This window comes from Puntigrus tetrazona, chromosome 18 (genome assembly GCF_018831695.1).
Source record: "Puntigrus tetrazona isolate hp1 chromosome 18, ASM1883169v1, whole genome shotgun sequence".
NCBI lineage: Eukaryota > Metazoa > Chordata > Actinopteri > Cypriniformes > Cyprinidae > Puntigrus > Puntigrus tetrazona.
Window position 1 is genome coordinate 25,132,633 of NC_056716.1, and position 17,862 is coordinate 25,150,494.

General features: G+C 37.8%; 2 protein-coding genes across 3 annotated transcripts in view; both read right to left on the minus strand.

Moving 5' to 3' along the window:
* The window catches only part of has3 (hyaluronan synthase 3), an 8,494-nt gene extending 7,702 nt beyond the window's left edge, over window positions 1–792 (minus strand). Inside the window, exons 1-2 of one of the 2 annotated variants that reach the window (XM_043264003.1) lie at window positions 501–792; window positions 163–323 (exon numbers count right to left, since the gene is read on the minus strand). The gene's annotated coding sequence lies outside the window, so the exon portion shown is untranslated. Of the gene's footprint in view, window positions 1–162 lie in introns of both variants that reach the window. The other variant, XM_043264004.1, reaches the window with a different exon arrangement.
* A 1,607-nt stretch (window positions 793–2,399) lies between these two features.
* tango6 (transport and golgi organization 6 homolog (Drosophila)) lies at window positions 2,400–17,805 on the minus strand. Its single transcript, XM_043216747.1, has 18 exons — window positions 17,707–17,805; window positions 16,679–17,316; window positions 15,742–15,858; window positions 15,495–15,642; window positions 14,534–14,640; window positions 14,272–14,434; window positions 14,034–14,101; window positions 13,832–13,944; window positions 13,575–13,751; window positions 13,110–13,236; window positions 12,614–12,808; window positions 12,124–12,258; window positions 10,726–11,247; window positions 9,728–9,785; window positions 8,289–8,447; window positions 6,911–7,062; window positions 5,114–5,227; window positions 2,400–3,128 (listed from the first exon to the last, which is right to left on the minus strand). The coding sequence occupies exons 1-18, from the start codon at window positions 17,756–17,758 to the stop codon at window positions 2,952–2,954; spliced, it is 3,222 nt and encodes a 1,073-aa protein (XP_043072682.1). The 5' UTR covers window positions 17,759–17,805; the 3' UTR covers window positions 2,400–2,951.
* Between the last annotated feature and the right edge of the window lie 57 nt (window positions 17,806–17,862).

Here is a 17,862-nt window from a genome sequence, read left to right on the forward strand (position 1 = left end):
CAAAAACGCTTTGACTCTCTCTCAGTTCTAGTATCACACACACATATGACCACACAATGAGCACATGACAGAGCTCTAAAGCAGCATGTTTTCATTTTTCATCCACTCCCACAATACACACAGACACAAGATGAAACTCAAGTCGAATTAAACGTCTCTTACCTTCCCAGCCCCGCAGCTGTGACGGTGGGCTCTCTCTCTTTCTCCCTCAGTCTCTCTGAGCCGGTGTGTGTGCGAGTGTGTGTATGTCTGCCAGGCGTCTGCTCCGCTCCTCTCCACCACAGTGGAGCACAGCACCGTCCTTGTTCAGCCTCCTGCTCACACTACATCTTTATTCCAGCCACACTTAATTCAGGAGATCCCTTTTCCAAAAATACAGCACCATTGCCCTCCTCCTCCTCTGCTTCCCTCCCCTTCTTTTTATGTCTCTCCCTCCCTCTCTCTCTTTCTCTTCCCGAGGCATGAAGGCCTCTGATATCAGCTGTGAATTAAGTTCTCACCTGGTGCGAGGAGGCTGGGGGTCCGGCCGGCAGCGGACCTCATGCCTCTGTGTCAGTGCTGTACTGCAGTAGCATCGTTTCTGCAGTGCAGCCCGAAATCCTTCAAGGTCCCTTCTCTGTGCTTTTCCCCCTGCTCTGCAGTGCAGCCAACCTTCAACAAGACTCGGGACTGTTTGAGCAGGCACCCTCTTCCCTTGGCTACACACACACCCTCTCAATGCATCCTTTATAGGGTTATTTATTTATCTATCACCCCTCCCTGCACCCCTCCTGCTGGCAGCCTGCAGGTCCAACACCGGCTGATGAAGAGATCTGCGAGAGAAGGAAGAGAAAGATAGACTGCAGCATGATCGGACGTAATCAATATCCACGGCATCTCCAAACATTCCGGCAACCAATGAAAACTTACTCTGTCTTCGAAAGCATCCCTCCGAAATTCAACGGCCAGGTAAAACAGGCTCACACCCCCTCCTCTCTCTCTTTTTCCGACTCTTGCTGCGTGGCAGGAGGAGTAATTAGCGTAATGGCTCTTTCATGGCTGAGTAGCAGTCGTGGGAAGGTTATTATGGGGGAAGGAAGGTGAAAGTGTGACTCTCCATCGGCCTGGCTTCAGTGCTGCGCAGTGGCGTCACTCATTTACCCCTTACTGTGGAAACGTCTTTGGATCCTAACCAGAGATGCAATTATAAGAGACACCTCAAGAGACTGTAAGGTTTCTTTGAAGAAAAACCAAGGCAAAGTTTACGACTTCCAACCGGGCAGCTGCCCATTACACAGCAATTATTAGCCAACACATCCTGAATATGACTTTAAATACAAGTGCAATAAACAAACAAACATGTTGTAACATTAACCTGTATTATCTTGACCCTTAGAATTAAACAGGCTGTTCATTTTTGCTAAAAGGCCTTGCAGACAGCTAATATTTTGATTAATATGATATACATTAATACATAGAGCTCCATTTAATAATCAATAGCTGCCTATTTGCAAAGTCTGCATTATATTGTGGCAACTCAACATGGTAGTTCGCTGCGTCACGATACAAACCCGAAACATGCATTCTTCCTTTTCGATTTTTGAACATAAATCACCATTGAGGTTGATGCAAAGTCACAAAAAAATTCTAATTAAAATGTTGGACTAAAGCGATCAAGGATACATCCAACTGTTAACATCCTTCAGAAGTATCCGGAGTTTTGATTGTTATTAAAAAGGTTTAGGGCTTACATTTATTTACATGTAAACATGGTCAACATGATATCTAAATACTAAATTTTTACTTAAAAAAAAAAAAATGTTATTTTTTTAAAATATAATGACTGCTGCATGTATTGTTTTAGCCAACGCTCTGGCTCGACTTATTAAACACCTCAAAATTCCTGTCCTACATTTTTTCCTGCTTTACTCAGAGTACATAAAGGCATAGTTTACTCAAACATAAAAATTCTGCCATCATATATACACTCATTGCCATGTTGTTCCAAATGTGTGTAACAAACTTTTGTGAAACACACACACACACATTCTAAAGAATGTTTGTTACCAATCAGTTTTTATACTCACTGACTTTCAAAATTCAGGTCACTTTCTAAAATATCTAATTTTACAATCTACAGATGAAAGAAAGTCATGTCGTTTTAGAAAAACATGAGAATGAGTAAATAATGACAAAATGTGTTTTTGGATGAACTATCCCTTTAACATTACAGCCCTTTGCGAAGATCAATCCATATTGACTTTAATACAAGCAAATACAATAACCACACAAATGCTTTATGTACTGCACCCTAACCCAGATGTTTGGACATGCTTGAACTTACACTGACTTTAAACCAGTCCTAGCAAAGGGGGAAAAAAACTGTGAACAACAGAATAATATAAAGACATTAGACAATCTTTGGAAAAATATTTTACTTCAAAAGGCACCTCATGGCCAAAGTAACATTTTGAGTTAGCATAAATGCAACAGCTCTGCTTTGGTGCAGACCCAAGAGGTCAGACGGCCATAGAAACGGTTAACATGAATGGAAAGTTTCAGTATTGTGCAGAGGGGGAAAATTTAGGAGAATGACTAATTGCCCTGTCGTATCTTACAATGATGTCATGACCTAGTCGTTTTTACATGTTCCACAAACATTCGATAAAAAGCAAACAGGCATTTTATCACCAGTGCAGAATAGAGAGGAAACCAGCTACCACAGAGCTCTTTACACAGATATATAGCTTGTGGTGCCCTCTAACCTCAGTGTACCAGATAACAAAAGCCACAACGATACTTTATCAATGCCAAGACTTTTTCTTGGCTTGAGAATGAAAATATAGCTGTGAAAAATGATCTCCTGAAATGTATGCATCTTTCAATTACTACAGGTATAAATTTAATGAATGGTTGAAATCTAAGACAAAATCCTCTGATTAAAACAAGGTTATGCAAGTCCTTGAGTGCATTCAAGGAAGTACAACAATCTTTTTCTCAAGTTTCTGCTGAGGGAAGATGAACCTCCTCATGACATCATCCAGCTCCTCCAAAGCAAGTTGAGAGTGGAGTACAGCAACCTCATCTGGATCCGATCGCACCACCCACTTTAAAGCCCGATACAACTCTGATAAAACATCCCCAAGAACCTGAAAAATCAGAAGGGGAGAGAAAAACCCTTAGTAAGCTGCTGTACTGTTTTACTGTACAACTCAATGTGAGAAAATGAACAAACGAGGAAGAGAAAATAATGAGTACAGTATATGTCTCTTGAGGCAGATGTTCTCTTGACCTTCTTCACAGCAGGAGAGTGCTTTTGTGAGCAGTCAGCTGTTTTAACTTTAAAAGGACACCGGGCGTTGTGACTTATGGTTTACCTGGAGGAGCCATCTCATTACTTACTGCACCAGCTGTACTAAGTAACAACCGCTCCTCATACCAGAAGGACCTTTGTGAAGCTGCATCCTGGGAAACCCAGCAGACGGTGATGACAGGTATGACTTCACGCCCGGGCCAATGCCAAGGTGCATGCAAAGGACAGCACTGCCTGAGCCTGTCTGGTAAAAACCTGTCCTATAAAGTGCATGTGCACATATTTCAAGACTCAGGGTACTAAATAGAGTGGACATTGGAGCTGTAAATCAAGGGGTCAAAAGTATAAAAGGTCATGTGCAGCAGCAGCAGCGATCAGTTCAGTCAGCTCTGAGGTCACTGGGATCACGGGTGTTTATGGTGGGAGTTTAAGATGCATTTTATGTGGACAAACCCAAAAAATTCCATGTGTTGCAAAGTCGAGTAAAGAGGACAAAGTAGATGAAGATTTAGCAGCCTGACACATTTTGTGTGACAACCTAAAATAAGTACTTATCTAGAGGAATTTTATTATTTACAAAATATATTTATATATACACATTTAAATATATTTATTTCGAAAACACAATTTCAAAAATAATTTTCTAAATGAAATAGTATTTTTTATTATATATTTAGTTTTGTTTTTATTTTGTAAAACTTTATTTAAATTAAGTGATTATTATTTATTTACATTTATTTGGGTTAATTTAGGGTTAGTTTATTTCTAACATTAATAAAGCTGGACAAATCTGATAACTAGGATGAAATCCCAAGACATTATCAAGGTTAAAGTGGAATCAAAGACAAATATCTCCCTTTTATATCTCCTACAGCATTCTTGTGATTCCTACCACATTACATTACACAAAATGTATTTAAATAAGATGGAATATGATTATCACACTGCATTATGGGTAAACAGAACTGTAGTCTGTAAAATCTGAATGGCAACTGACTCAATTTTCAAACATTCTCATTAAAATGTTTAAGTGAGTCAGTGGTTTGATTCATATGATCTTACAACAGGCTAAACATCTGTTAAAATTGGTTGCTAATAGTTGGTTGCCAATGGATTAGAGGCTCGATGTTCAATCCAAGTAATGTATTACACAGCTCTGATTGGTTAACACATTTACAGCTGTAACTCTAAACTTGTGATACAGTTCATGTTAAGGACGTCAATACTTTTCAACTATGTTGTTTTGGTGACAATACTCTAACATAGCATGTACCATACTCAACATGTACCAAATGATCAGTAGGACCTATTATCCAAAATAAAAGCCATCTTTGGGAAAGTGATCAGGGCCGTGGGAACAAGGGTGTCTGCTGATAGTGAAGATTAGACAGAGCATTGGTTGTCCTAACATAGCAGGTGACCTCTAAATAAGAGAGTAGAAAATTACAGCTGCGGTTCATCACTCCAGATGCTGGAAGAATTCCTCCCACTAAACACGCGTGTTGATCTGATCACACCAGATCGGGAGACCTAACAACCTACTCTATAACCTCACGAACAAGACACATTTTGTAAACAGAGAATGTCTTTCTGTTTTCAGAAAGAATTCTATTCTTTGCAAATGAATAATATGAACTGAGATGAGATTTTACACCTTTGGAATATTCCAAGTTACAGCCTGTGAATGGTATTTGTAGCAGGTTGCTTAAATGCCACACAAATCTTTCTTTTTTTTAACAGAACTTGCAAAAAAGAAAGAAAATAAAGCATAAAACTCCATTAACCTAAGTTTCATGATTAATGGATCACAAAAACACTCACCTGAGTGGTTTTATCACTAAGGCCCCTAAGAACAAGAGCAATGACGTGGACCGCAGCTCTTCGAACCTCTGCTTCTTTGTCCGTCTTTATCAGGGCGGTGAGACACGTGCTCAGCTGCAGGAACCAGCACACAAACAGAGGTCAAACACAAAGGACGTACGCAGGCTGCAAAGATCTGCAATGCTGCACTAGTTGATCTTAATGTCAATGCAGTGGGTCGATTGATGCCTAAACACGTGCACATGGGTTTGCAGAAGGCTAATCGTCAAGACGGTGAAGATCAGCCTGTTGAAGACGGGCTCTTTCATGAATAAGCAGCCCAGTTAGTCACACTGACAGAGATGCTTATTCATGAAGATCTCTAGACCACTGCTGCAGCTCAGCCGCTTTCAGCAGATTTTCTCAACAACCGTATGTACAAGCGCTGAAAAAATAAACAAACTGCTTTCCAACTGTGCAAAACAGTCACACATTTCATATATTGGCAGAAGTATCAAAGAATACCAGATCTACAATTCCTAAAGGAAATATCAAAACTTGTAAAGCAGCAAAAGTATAATGCTGAAAGTCTCAGATAAGCTTTTATGAATTACTGCATAAAAATAGTTGCATAGTACTTTAGGGCTGGGTATACATACAAATCGATTTGATTCTAATCTATTTGGGTACATTTCATTTATTAGTATCCTTTTACTTAAATCAGAATAAAAAAAAATAAATAAAAATTACCAGCTCACAAGTTTCATTTGTATCATGAACTTTACAAATGTTGTACATACACGTTTGCATCAGCCACTGAAAAGAGTAAAAGACTAACCAAGACACTAAATGGGTGGTTAAACAAAAAAATTTAATTCTGACATTACTCACCCTCAAGTAGTTCCAAACATGAGTAAAATGGTTTGTTCTGCAGAACACAAAGGAAGATATTTTTGAAAAAAGTTTGTAACCAGGCCGTTTTGTGTCACCATTGACTTCTATAGTATTATTTTTTCCTATTATGGAAGTCTATTGTGACCCAAAACAGCCTGGTTACAAACTTTCTTCAAAATATCTTTCTTTGTGTTCTACATTAATAAAGATCTTACATATTTAGAATGACACGAGGGTGAGAAATTAATGAGAGAATGTTTATTTTTGAGTGAACTATATCTATAAAAATTGATTTCCCTTTTTTCTGTTGGATATGTAAGAAATAATCAATACAATGCATAATAAACATGTTCTGTGGCACTTTTACAGGCAGCTTTAAATGAAGTCACTATTGAACAGAAATAAATCACAGTTTAGGATGTAACTGAATTCAAGAGAGAAAACCAAACATATTCAGTGTGCAAATTTTGTCATCACTTTCAGTTTAAAATGATAAATTCTATTAATAATAAATAATATTCTAACAATAAAATGTGATCATTTTAAATAGTAAAAATGGGTCATTTACAGTGCCATTTTAAATTAGAGCACGTATAATCGAGTGCTACATTAAGATTTGTAGGTGAGGAATTGATTTTAAAGAGCAAATCAGTGAAATTGATGCAGTTCAGGTTCATCCATCTATCACCCAGCTAGCAGAAATCCTGATCTCAGCACTAGACGTGGTAATCGTGTGTAGAGAGATATACATGTGTACACACACACACAGCTGTGCAGAGTAAAGAGAACAATGACATCAGACTAGAAACAGCCTTGGGGATCTGCTTAAAAAGAACTAATTACAGACTAAATCACACACAGAATCAGCTTTTCATCAGCTTGACTGGTCTTGACTTTAGGTTTTGAATTCAAGAGTGGTACTACCTCTTGCGCCAGTGGTCCGAGGGAAAAGTTGAAACGTTGACAGAGTTCACCCAAATTAGAGAGGCTGCTGGCACGAACACTACTGTCTTCGTCTCGTGTGCTGCTCAGGAACACACCAATCAGAGGGTGGCCGTAGTGTGGAGCAAGATCACCTAAAAAAAAAAAAAAAAAAAAATGAATGACAAGATTTTTTTTATTTGTACATAAAGACAAACAGTCTTTAAAATAAGCAACAATTAGTTCCTTCTAATAGCACTTATACAGTACAGCTCCAGTCTGAACACACATCAAACACATAGACTCAAACACAAAGCTAAATTCGCCACTCCTCTTCCAATCTCTCCATCTCGGTGTGAAAGTCTGAGAAAGTCCAAAGCACGTTCCTACAGCATGAGCAAAGTTAGTAAACTGGGATTTTTTTTTTGAAAAGGACTCCTACTCAAACTAATAGGTATTAAGACTTAGCATTCTTTATAGGAAATTAATAAGGATGAAACAAGAAAAGCAATTAAAATGACTGCCAGGTGGGTCCAGAGGGTCTTGCTACCCAAAGCTGATTTTTCTGGCTCTGTTTGAGATATCTTTCAAACTCTACAAAACCTTCCAGGACCCATGTGCCAGGACCTATTCAGACATGAATGTCCACTTCTACAGCTGACCAATCCTCTAAACAGATCAAAAGAGTTTTAATGGCTATTGTGGACTAGATCAACTAGACAAAAAGAGGGAGAAAAAAAAAGAAAGCGGCAAGAAAAAGTGTACCAAACACCTCTTTGATCCTGTGCTTCTTGTTAACAGCGGCCATCTGTCCAAGCCCCTAACCATTAAGTGACAGGTTTGATTAGAAACCAGATGTACACTTATGCAGGAAAAGGAGTTTTGTAAATTATGGACTGGATGAGTATATTTTGAAACAGCATGTTGTGGTTAGATATTTAGTTTCTACAAACACAAGGATTTTGGGATTGGAATCAGTGTCCCATTAGATAATGCTCATGGGTTGAAAATGTAAATTGAGCTCAAGTGTATGGGTGAAGTGTGTGATGCCCCCTGCTGTGTGTGAAGGCGCTATGAATGTGACAGAGAGCTGTGAGACTCATTGTGCAGTTTCAGCGGACTGTAGCAGCTGTTGGGCTTTTTCAGAGCTCGGTCTGTTAGCGTTAAGGAGTCGGGCCAAGACGACATGTCTCAGACCCAGACTGAATGATCTTGAGACACAATGAATAACCACACACTTGTGCTGAGGATACGGAACTGCCCAGATCTGACAAACAGGTCCTGAAATGGAGCATGTTTATTAAAAGAAAGTATTTTGAAAGAAATAGAGAAAGAAAGAAACAAAAAAAACAAAAACACTACAGACAGTAACTGTGCTCACCCATGGCTCTGCTGGCTCTCATTAAAACCTCGCCCACTTTGAGGCGTGTCTCTAGGGAGCGCTCCTTTTTAGGGGAACCAACAGTCGCCCCGGTCTGATACTCTCCCAGCAGTCTCTGCAGAATCTGTTCAGGAAAAGAGTCAGCCAACACTGCCAACCCTGAAACAGAAAAAAAGAAACAACAGCTTAGAAAAAAAAAAAGACTGAACATCTGACAGGTTCTCTTTAAGACTAGATGAATAAAAACCACAACAGGCTGCCAGAGCATTAAAACCTTAACTCGGCTAGTCCTCAATAGGGCTAAAAAGGGTCAAGATGGTCCAGTATGACTATTTATGGACAAGAGGTGAGATCACATTGGTTGCGAACAGAGCTGGTTTAGTTAATCAGCCCAAAATAGATCACACTAAATCTGGTTTCTGCCCCAGAAACAATAGTCTTGTAAATCACAAAAAAATAACCGGAGGTTGATCCAGTCATTTCTGAGAAATACACATATACAATAAAAAAATCCTCCACAACTGCTTATCAATATACACTATTGTTTAAAAGTCAGAGAAGGGTTTTTAATAACTACTCCCACCCCAAAAAAACACATCTCTTTTGTTTCCCAAGTCTGCATTTATTTGATCATAATATAGCAAAACAGCAATATTAAAACATATTATTGCAATTTAAGATAACCATTTTGTATAGTAATATTAGAAAACCTAAAACTCCTGTGATGGCAAAGCTAAATTTAGCAGAACAGAACATTTTTAAAAAGTAATTTTTGTAAACAATGTATAAATGTAAAGTTACTGTCAATATAATTTCTATACAAAAAATAAAAATAACTATTACTGACCTCAAAACTTCAAATAAAAAGTATATATATATATATATATATATATATATATATATATATATATATATATATATATATATATATATATATAAATCATAAAAATAAATAATTATTATTGATTTAACATAAATTAAATTCGATTCAGATTCACCTGAAAATATAACTACCATAATGACTACACTGATGATCTCAGGAAATGGATGCTTTGTTATGGCAAAGCAAAAATCTGTTCATTTAAAAAGTGAAAGCTTTAAAGGTCTACATTCTTTAGTAATGAGTAATGTGGGAGCTGAACACATATTATAATGTGCCAGGGTAAAGCTGACAGTGAGTTCTGCTGGGAAAGTAAATCAGGTCAATGTAATGTGCTTTACGCCTCCATTTACAACAAAGTCATTCAACCAGTCAAAACCAAGCTGCTACATCACAGCTACGAATAAATCAAAGTTTGATCTAAATTTTTTATTTTTTTTTTAAATCATGTAAAAACAATTAGGATTGGATAGGAACAAGTGCAGGAGTGACTGTCATATTTTGGTGTATTTCTAAGAAATTCAGGTTGATTTCTTTCTTAAACTAATGCATGAATTACCTTGAATGGCAGACAGATACACAAAGGAGTCTTCATGTTCCAGGTTTTCCAGAAAGAGCTGCAACACATTGAAATAATTCAGTGAAAGCTGAGCAAAGAATTAGGGCAGAGTTAATTAATTCCTTCGTCTAATTATCGCTGACAGTTTTTCAAGGAGCCATTACCTCGGCTCTCAGCACGTTTACAGTAATGCAAATTAATACAAGTCTATGGCCTGCGGATTTAAGAGATTTAAATGAGTTCACGTGAGGTAAAGTGTTATGACTTGAGAGAGAAGTGTTAAGAACTCGAATAAATACCCAAAACATAATGAAGGGGAATCTACTTCCCGGAGGTACACATATATTACTGGATTACTGGGTGTTGTCACAGTTGTGATGCTTGTGTCCGTGCTTATGTGTGAATTGCTTGTATTTATGAAGCAATGGACACAGAAGAGGCTCTTATTATTACAGAGAATATTAGATGAGACACTGCAAAGCCACTCATCATAACTAGATCCCATGGGAGTCTTCAGGCGCCCTCAAGCAAGAGGTTTTACACACCAAACATCCCACCTCATTTATAAAACATGGTCTAGACCCTCACCCACCCTCAGAAACAGCACACAGGAGAATGAGGAACATTGAAAATCACTGGCCCATATAAACAGTGTCATCAAGGGAAGAATCTACGCAAACCCCAGGAGAAATGTGTACGTGACACCTGGCTTTTAGCATCAGAGAGAATAATGCATACTGGGAGAATAAGTTTTTACCACGATACAATGATCACTGGCATCAAAGCACAACTCTGCGACTGAAAATGACCCAAAAAGACTAAGGAAGAAATATTTTTATAATCTAAATGCAAAGAAAATTCAAAAGCCATTTAGAATAAACAGTGGTAGATCAACTATAAATGGTATACAGGAACAAATAAATATCATGTATTTTTAAAAATGTGAATATGTGTGTAATATAAAATGTGAAAAATGTGTAATGTACTGTCTCACTTACGATTAGTAGCTTGTCCTTGTTCTGTAATGCCTCTTTATGTCCACCTTTAACAAAGTGGGTGAGTGAACGCAGAGCTACAGCTCGGGTGGGCACATCCGGGTCACAGGCCTCCAGCAGGCACTCAGAGAAAGCTTTACTGGATGAGGGTTCAGAAATGTCATTATTGAGTGTTCTTCCAGTTTTCTGAATGCCACCAACTTTAGGTGTTACGCCAGAGTCTGTTGAATGTTTGGGATGCGAGACTGGTTGTGAGCGGTCCTGTTGTCTGGAAGGATCTTTAGATGACTGTGTACTAGCCGGGAGAGGGCTTGAACTGTGGCCCTTAGGTTGAGCAGGACTGTGGGCAGTACTGTGACGGGTGGCTGTTTTGGGGACAGGTTTAGGGTGATAAGCCCCATGTGTGGCAATAGTGGCTCTCAGATCAGATGCCAGCTCCTGGATGGCTGTCTCTGGGTGCTGCTGGGAAATCTGCTCAAGGTGGGGTAAGAGTTCACCCATAGATGAATAGTCATCTGCAGTGAGCTGATAAAAGATGTACACAGATACAAATTGGTAGTAAATAATGCATAAAAGGTCCATGATCATTTTTTTTTTTTAGATACTTTTATCCAAAGGGACTTACAAATAAAGACAACAGAAGCAGTCAAATCCAACAAAAGAGCAATAATGGTTAGTCTAACACAGTACATTTAGCAAGATGTTTAGATTAATTTATTTAAATATAAAAATAATTTTGATAAAAGAAGACAAGTACATAGAATAGGAAAAATAATTGCTGCTAACTGCTAGTGTTAGAGAAAATGTTTTAAAAATCACAAATTTTAGGAAATAAATTTGGACTGTCAATTGATTTAAATTTTTAAACTAAATTAATGTAATAATACACTGATCAATTCATTACAAATTATGACATCAATATTTGGGAGGTTCCAAATGAATATCATTCAACAGCATTATTATTTATTTAGTATTATTATTATAATAATTTTATAATTGCATTTTAAAAAAATATATTACACCAAATTAACTCTATATTAGTATATATTTAATTACTAGCATAGATTAGTATGGTGTTTCTTTGACATTTTTCACCATTTAAATTACCTTTCAAATTTTATACAGTTGTTTTAAAAAATACTGTAGTGCAAATACTTAAGAATATATAATTTTTCAAATGTAATCACTCAATTAATATATAGTCACAAAAATTACATGTAATAACTACATAAAAATAGAACATTTTGTTAAAAACACTGTGTGGCAACACTGCTGGATTAAATGCAGTATTAAACTGTGAGATGTCAGCTTTCCCAAAATGCAGCAGCTTTTTGCTACAAAAAAAAAATCTCACAGTAGAGTAAGCAAAAGACAGAAGCAAAATGTATAATAATACACTACCTCAGCAGCTCCAGATAGCAGAGTGGCCACAAGCCCCATTCCCATACTGAGAGTCTGACTCTCCACTGGGCTGTCAGTGCCACGCTCCAGACTAGCACATGCCCTCTGCAGCATGGATACTATGAACCCAACCACCTATATGCAGAAAGAACAATGTATTGCTGGCATATTAATGTCACACCTTCTCTTAAAGTAGCACAACTGATGAAATAGCACAACTGTGCCAAGAGAGTATCATACTTGTGTCCTAAATAACCCTCAGAGAGAAGATATTCATTGTTGTGAGTTAAGTGGAACAGATCTGGCCAGGAGATGACGTGCACTACTATTTTTAGATGGCTCATGTTTCCCCTACTAAAACCTCAGTCGAATAAAAGCAGAAAATACAAAATGATAAGGCAGCTTAAAAGATTTTAAAGTAAGAGGAGAGTTTGGACAATTTCACATACTTAAACAATGATTGCATAATCTTTTCATAACTACATCATACCTGAGTGGGCTTGCGGAGCAGCTGTGTGTATGGAAGACCCTCACACATGATGGCCAACACTTGCAGCAGAGCCAGTCTCTGTCCGGGTCCACTCACACGCCCCAGCAGGTGCTGCTCCAACTCCAGCAGAGTCATAGATGAGGTGTCCACTTCCTGCTCAACCTCTTCCTGCTCAGCAGCCACAGCTGTTAGATCCTTGAAACGGCACAAAACAGACATATCAGAAGTTGAAAGAAGTTTCACCACCATGTGGAGCATGCTAACAAAAAACTCAGCATCCACAAAAGTCAGTTTATTTAGAGAACTCGGAAAGCGAAGTTTCCACATTTTTAATGAAACAGATAAGTTCTTTTAAATGTCAACATTTTGAGGCACTCTTGAAGCCCTAATTTTTGCCTCGGTCATATAAAACAGCTTTAGGACATTCATTTATCTAATGTGTTATAGCTTATAGCTAGTAGCTGTTGAGCTACATTGGAAGCCAAAGGATCGGCACCTGCAGCAGCAATAGAAAAAACTCTCCAGGCAGGTCACTGTCCTTCATCTCTCCAAATAACTGCACCAGACACTGCACTCTCCACTGCTCATGTGAGACCTTCTCATACAGGGCGTCATCTTCATCACTGCCAAAACACACAGAAAGATAATGATTTGATGTGCATTGCAACATACACTACCATTTAAAGCTTTCTTATGTTTACCAAGGTAGCATTTATTTACTAAAAAATACAATAAAAATCCAGTGAAATATTTTTAGATTTTAAAAATCACTGTTTTCTATTTTAATATTTGAAAATATTATGTATTTCTGTGATGGCAATGCTGATTATTTTTGGAGCTGATAAAAGAGCTTATCGATATAGCCTGACTATAACATTATAACATTATATACGTATACACATAACATATTATACAACAATTTTCCACAAAACAGTACATAATTATTATTGGTTACTAATACCTGACAGGCTCTCTGACTGTAAGTCTGGCCCCTCCTTCACTGCCAGGTGAGAACTGAAAGCCGTGTTTGACTCCACTCATTTCTCCCAGCAGTCCACACAGACGTTTCAGGTGGAAAAGAGCTCCCGAGCGCTCTGAGTGAGTCAGGAACCATATCAAGATCTCCTGACATGATGTGCTATAAGGAACAACCACTTTTAGTCCAAACATATGATGTTTTATAAATCCTTCAGCCATAAATTCAGCATGCACACTGACCGTAAATGAGAGACATTCTGTTTGGTGAAGCAAAAGAGACTGAACAGTGTTGAGATGACATCTGCTAGAGCTTTCAGCAGCACTTCTGATGGACCGTTACCGACCACACAAATCTGACCAGAACACAGTAAATGATCACATTGTAAATTCACAGTTTTTACTGAATATAATTAATGATATGGTGCTTGAATGGTTTGCTTACTTTATATACGTCCTCAATACAGCGAGTCAGCTCCCACTCTTGCACTGCATCCTGGGATAGGTTATCTCCTGCAAAAGCTTATCAGTTAATTTTAGAATTTTAAAAAGACTACAAGCTTTTTGTACGGAGACAAAACATTTGCAACTTGATACAGCTTTATCACTTAGTCAGAGCATAACACCCTATATCGATCAGCCACTGAAGAATGCTTAACTAGTCTCCTAACACAGATACTAACCAGTTCCTTCTGCACAGCGATGAAGGGGGGAGAGAAGAGGAAAGAGCAGGAACTGCTGCGCGAACTCAGGCCGATCTTGAACCATGATGATCGCAGCCCTGGTGGCCACTCTCTGGAACTGCTGTGCAGTAAGCTTGTCTTTAAAATGCAGAAGCTCGAGAACCTAAATCCAGTGACATTACACCACATAATTAAAGTCAATCTTAGACAATCTGAATAGATGTTTTAGAAGCACCTTTATGGCAATAATGCACTACATTACCTGTGGACACACTTGACTGTAATAACCCTCGGCAGAGAGGGACTGCTGAGGACAGGCAGCAAGTATCTTGGCCACAGCATCACATTTCCTCCAGTCAGAGTCGCCACCTGTTGGTCAGAAATGTGAAACAGACAAAAACAAAAACAAAACAAAAAAAAGAATGCCACATTGAATCGCATGATAAATCCACTGGAAACACATTGGGAATTTTTAGTTATGTACTGGATGAAAGTATACATGTTTTCCAACACCATTCATAAAAGTATGATTCCATTACTTGGCTGACACTGTGCTGTTTATAGAATATGCAAAACACAATTGCCATGTTTCCTATATTTAGTTCATCAGTCCTATTTTTAGTTCTATCCATTCTAACCCAGGCATCTACCCTGGGTAATTGTTGTTAGAGAAGACAGGGTACAGTTGCGGGATACTGCATTTCATTAAAACAGAAAACAATAGAGCAGCAATAAAGGTGGCAATGTATTTGTAAATGTATTTATAATAATGCATAAGTCATAAAGGGCAAATAAGCTACCAATTATAAGTAACAGTGATAAAAGATTTAAAAAGTAAATATATTATATATATATATATATATATATATATATATATATATATATATATATATATATATATATATATATATTATTTAATAATAATATATATATATTATTAAATATACTTATTTGGGTTGAATCACTGAAGGAATGTTGATGTTGTGAGCTCAGAAACAAATTAAATGTTTGGTATAATGCTTTTATTAATCATTTAAACTAATAATAGCAAATAAGGCTTTTTTTTATCCTGAATTTCACAAAAAATGTATTGCAGACAATATATTCAAAATCTGCTGAAAACTGTCTTGTAAACTAGAATTCAATCCTTAACACACCTTTTCAGATACTGAAATTACACATTTGTGTTTGCCATCTGATCTCTTTGCTAAATTCAGCCTTACCTCCGGTCCCCTCGAGGATGGCCCTCACCACTGCCTGGACGCCTTTTGGTTGCATCAACCTGTCAGACAGTAACTGTCCAGACAGTCGCCTCAGCCACGCGGGAGCTTGGGTTAGAGCCTTGCCTCCACCTCTGGACCCTGATGATGCCTACAGCAAATCACTGATTACACATGACATGCCTCCATCCAGTCACGCAAACAATAACACATCAGAAAAGTATACAGAAAGATAGTGGGCAAAACACACCTGTTTCGGACCTCCTTGCAGAACAAGTAGCTCTTTGATGACGATCGGCTGATACACTTTGCCTAGAAGATTATGGAGTGCTTCTTTGCAAGACTTTCGCTCATCTACCGTCAGCCCCTGTTGTGGATAACAGGGCCGAAATGGTTAAAAATTTAGCTTTGGCCAACATGAAACATGAAAGAGTGACCTACAGGATTTACAAACCTACTTTTTTATTTTTAAGTCAAACCAACAGATTTTCCTATTAGTCTTTTAGCATATATTTTTTTAAATATACCATATTTTTATAATAGTTTTCTAAAACTTTTCTTAATTATTTTAGTAATATTTACATAATATTAAAGTAATTATTTATATTTTGAATTAGCTTTAACTTTTATATTTAGCATTTTTATTACCATTATAGTTAGTTTCACTTGTTTTTGTGAGCTTTTTGATTTTATTAGCATTTTCTTATTTAGCATTAATTATTATTATTATTTTTGGTAATTTTAGTATTTTAAGGAATTCTTTAATTAATAAATAATAATTAATTTATTTTAATTAGTTGCCAACAACATTTCTAATTTTAGTTTTTCATATAATATTTGTATTTCTATATAATTTATTATTTATTTCAATCAACAAAAAGATTTGTGATAGTTTTCATATAATTTTGTATTTGGTTTTGTATTTGGTTTAGTTTCAGCTTGGCATTTGCAAACTTATTTCAGTCATCTGTCAACATTTCTAACTTTCTTTTTACTTTTCTTCTTCAATAATATATTTCTAATACACAGTTAACTAAAACTATTAAAATTAACTTTTTTCATTATGGTTCCAGGGCTTGGAACAACTTTAAGTTTCCCTGATAAATCCAGATTTTCCATGGTTTTACTAACCCCAGACTAATGTGAGACTATAGGATAAAGTGGATTAAATATTTGTTTATTTTTACCTTGCCATCTCCTTCAGGGCGCTGGGGTCGATATGCTAACTGGCACAGAGCCGCCATGATGTCCCCCAAATGGCGTGTAAACACAGGAGTTGCTAGCGATGACAGAGAAGACACCTCCAGCAGCACATTAGTGGTGATAAGTAAACGGCATTCCCCGAGAGGTGCCACATCGTGTCGGACTGCCCCCTCCACTGTCGCCCCGAAAGCTGAGCGCAGCCCCAGGGCCACCCCTACACCGGGAGCTAGATACGGACACAGACCCAGCGTGACCACAAACTGCAGCACAGTGCCCAGTGTCTTTTGTTGGGCCACACTGAGAACATCTGGAGGAAGCGGCGGAGCTGCTTCGGGGGTCGCAGGATTCGGTGCTGTAGGATTCTGGTGAAAGGCTTCCAGGAGATGGTTGAGGTGACGTGCCAGGCAGAGAAGTAAGAGAAGACATTCCTGGACAAAGCTCCAGGTTATGTCTTCCATATCACCGCACACCCATGTGATGTCTCTTCTGACCTCCTCCAGAAGTTGTCGGGCTTCCTCCAGCTCTTCACCCATAGACATGTGCTCTTGAAGCTCTGACAGGTTCCTCTGGAGAGCCGACACAAGTGCTGTTTGTGTGTTTCGACCATTGCTCAGCTGAGTCTCTAAAAAAAAAAGAGTGTGCGTCCATCACTGCATTCAATCACTACATTCAATAAACATCACCCAGACCTGCATGACTTTCTTCTGTAAAGCAGAAAATGTGATGCTGGTCTACAGTTAACATTCAACATGAAAATATGTGTGTGTGTGTGTGTGTGTGTGTGTGTGTGTGTGTGTATAAGTCCGTCACCTACCTAAAATCTAAAGAAAGACATTCGTACACTTTTGGAACAACATACAGCAAGAATGAGAAAGCAGCTTACAATATTTTTTGTCTTAACATGCGACTGAGATGTTTCAAACAGACTACACTGTTTGACTGAATTTAGCCACCAACACAGAAAATTGTGCTTTGACATGTTTTACCACTACTGTAATACATTCTTTCTTACCTCGAATAGGTTGCGTTAATATACTGAAAGACTTTATCAGTGCAGCGGTCATTTTCACCTACGCTGCAGCGCGTTATACTTTGTCGCAATGCTTTAACGTAAATACGGTATAAGCCTTTCAAAATAAAAGTTCCACAAGTCCGACAAATTAAAAGC

What these genes read in the sequence shown, in the direction of transcription:
- tango6 (XM_043216747.1), bottom strand. Translation starts at nt 17,758, where the DNA reads ATGACCGCTGCACTGATAAAGTCTTTCAGTATATTAACGCAACCTATT. An exon ending in GAGAGCCAGCAGAGCCATGG is followed by an intron (nt 7,063 to 8,288) that starts GTGAGCACAGTT and finishes TTTTTTTTTTAG; the next exon opens with GTGATCTTGCTCCACACTAC. An exon ending in TCGGACCACTGGCGCAAGAG is followed by an intron (nt 5,228 to 6,910) that starts GTAGTACCACTC and finishes TGGTTCCTGCAG; the next exon opens with CTGAGCACGTGTCTCACCGC.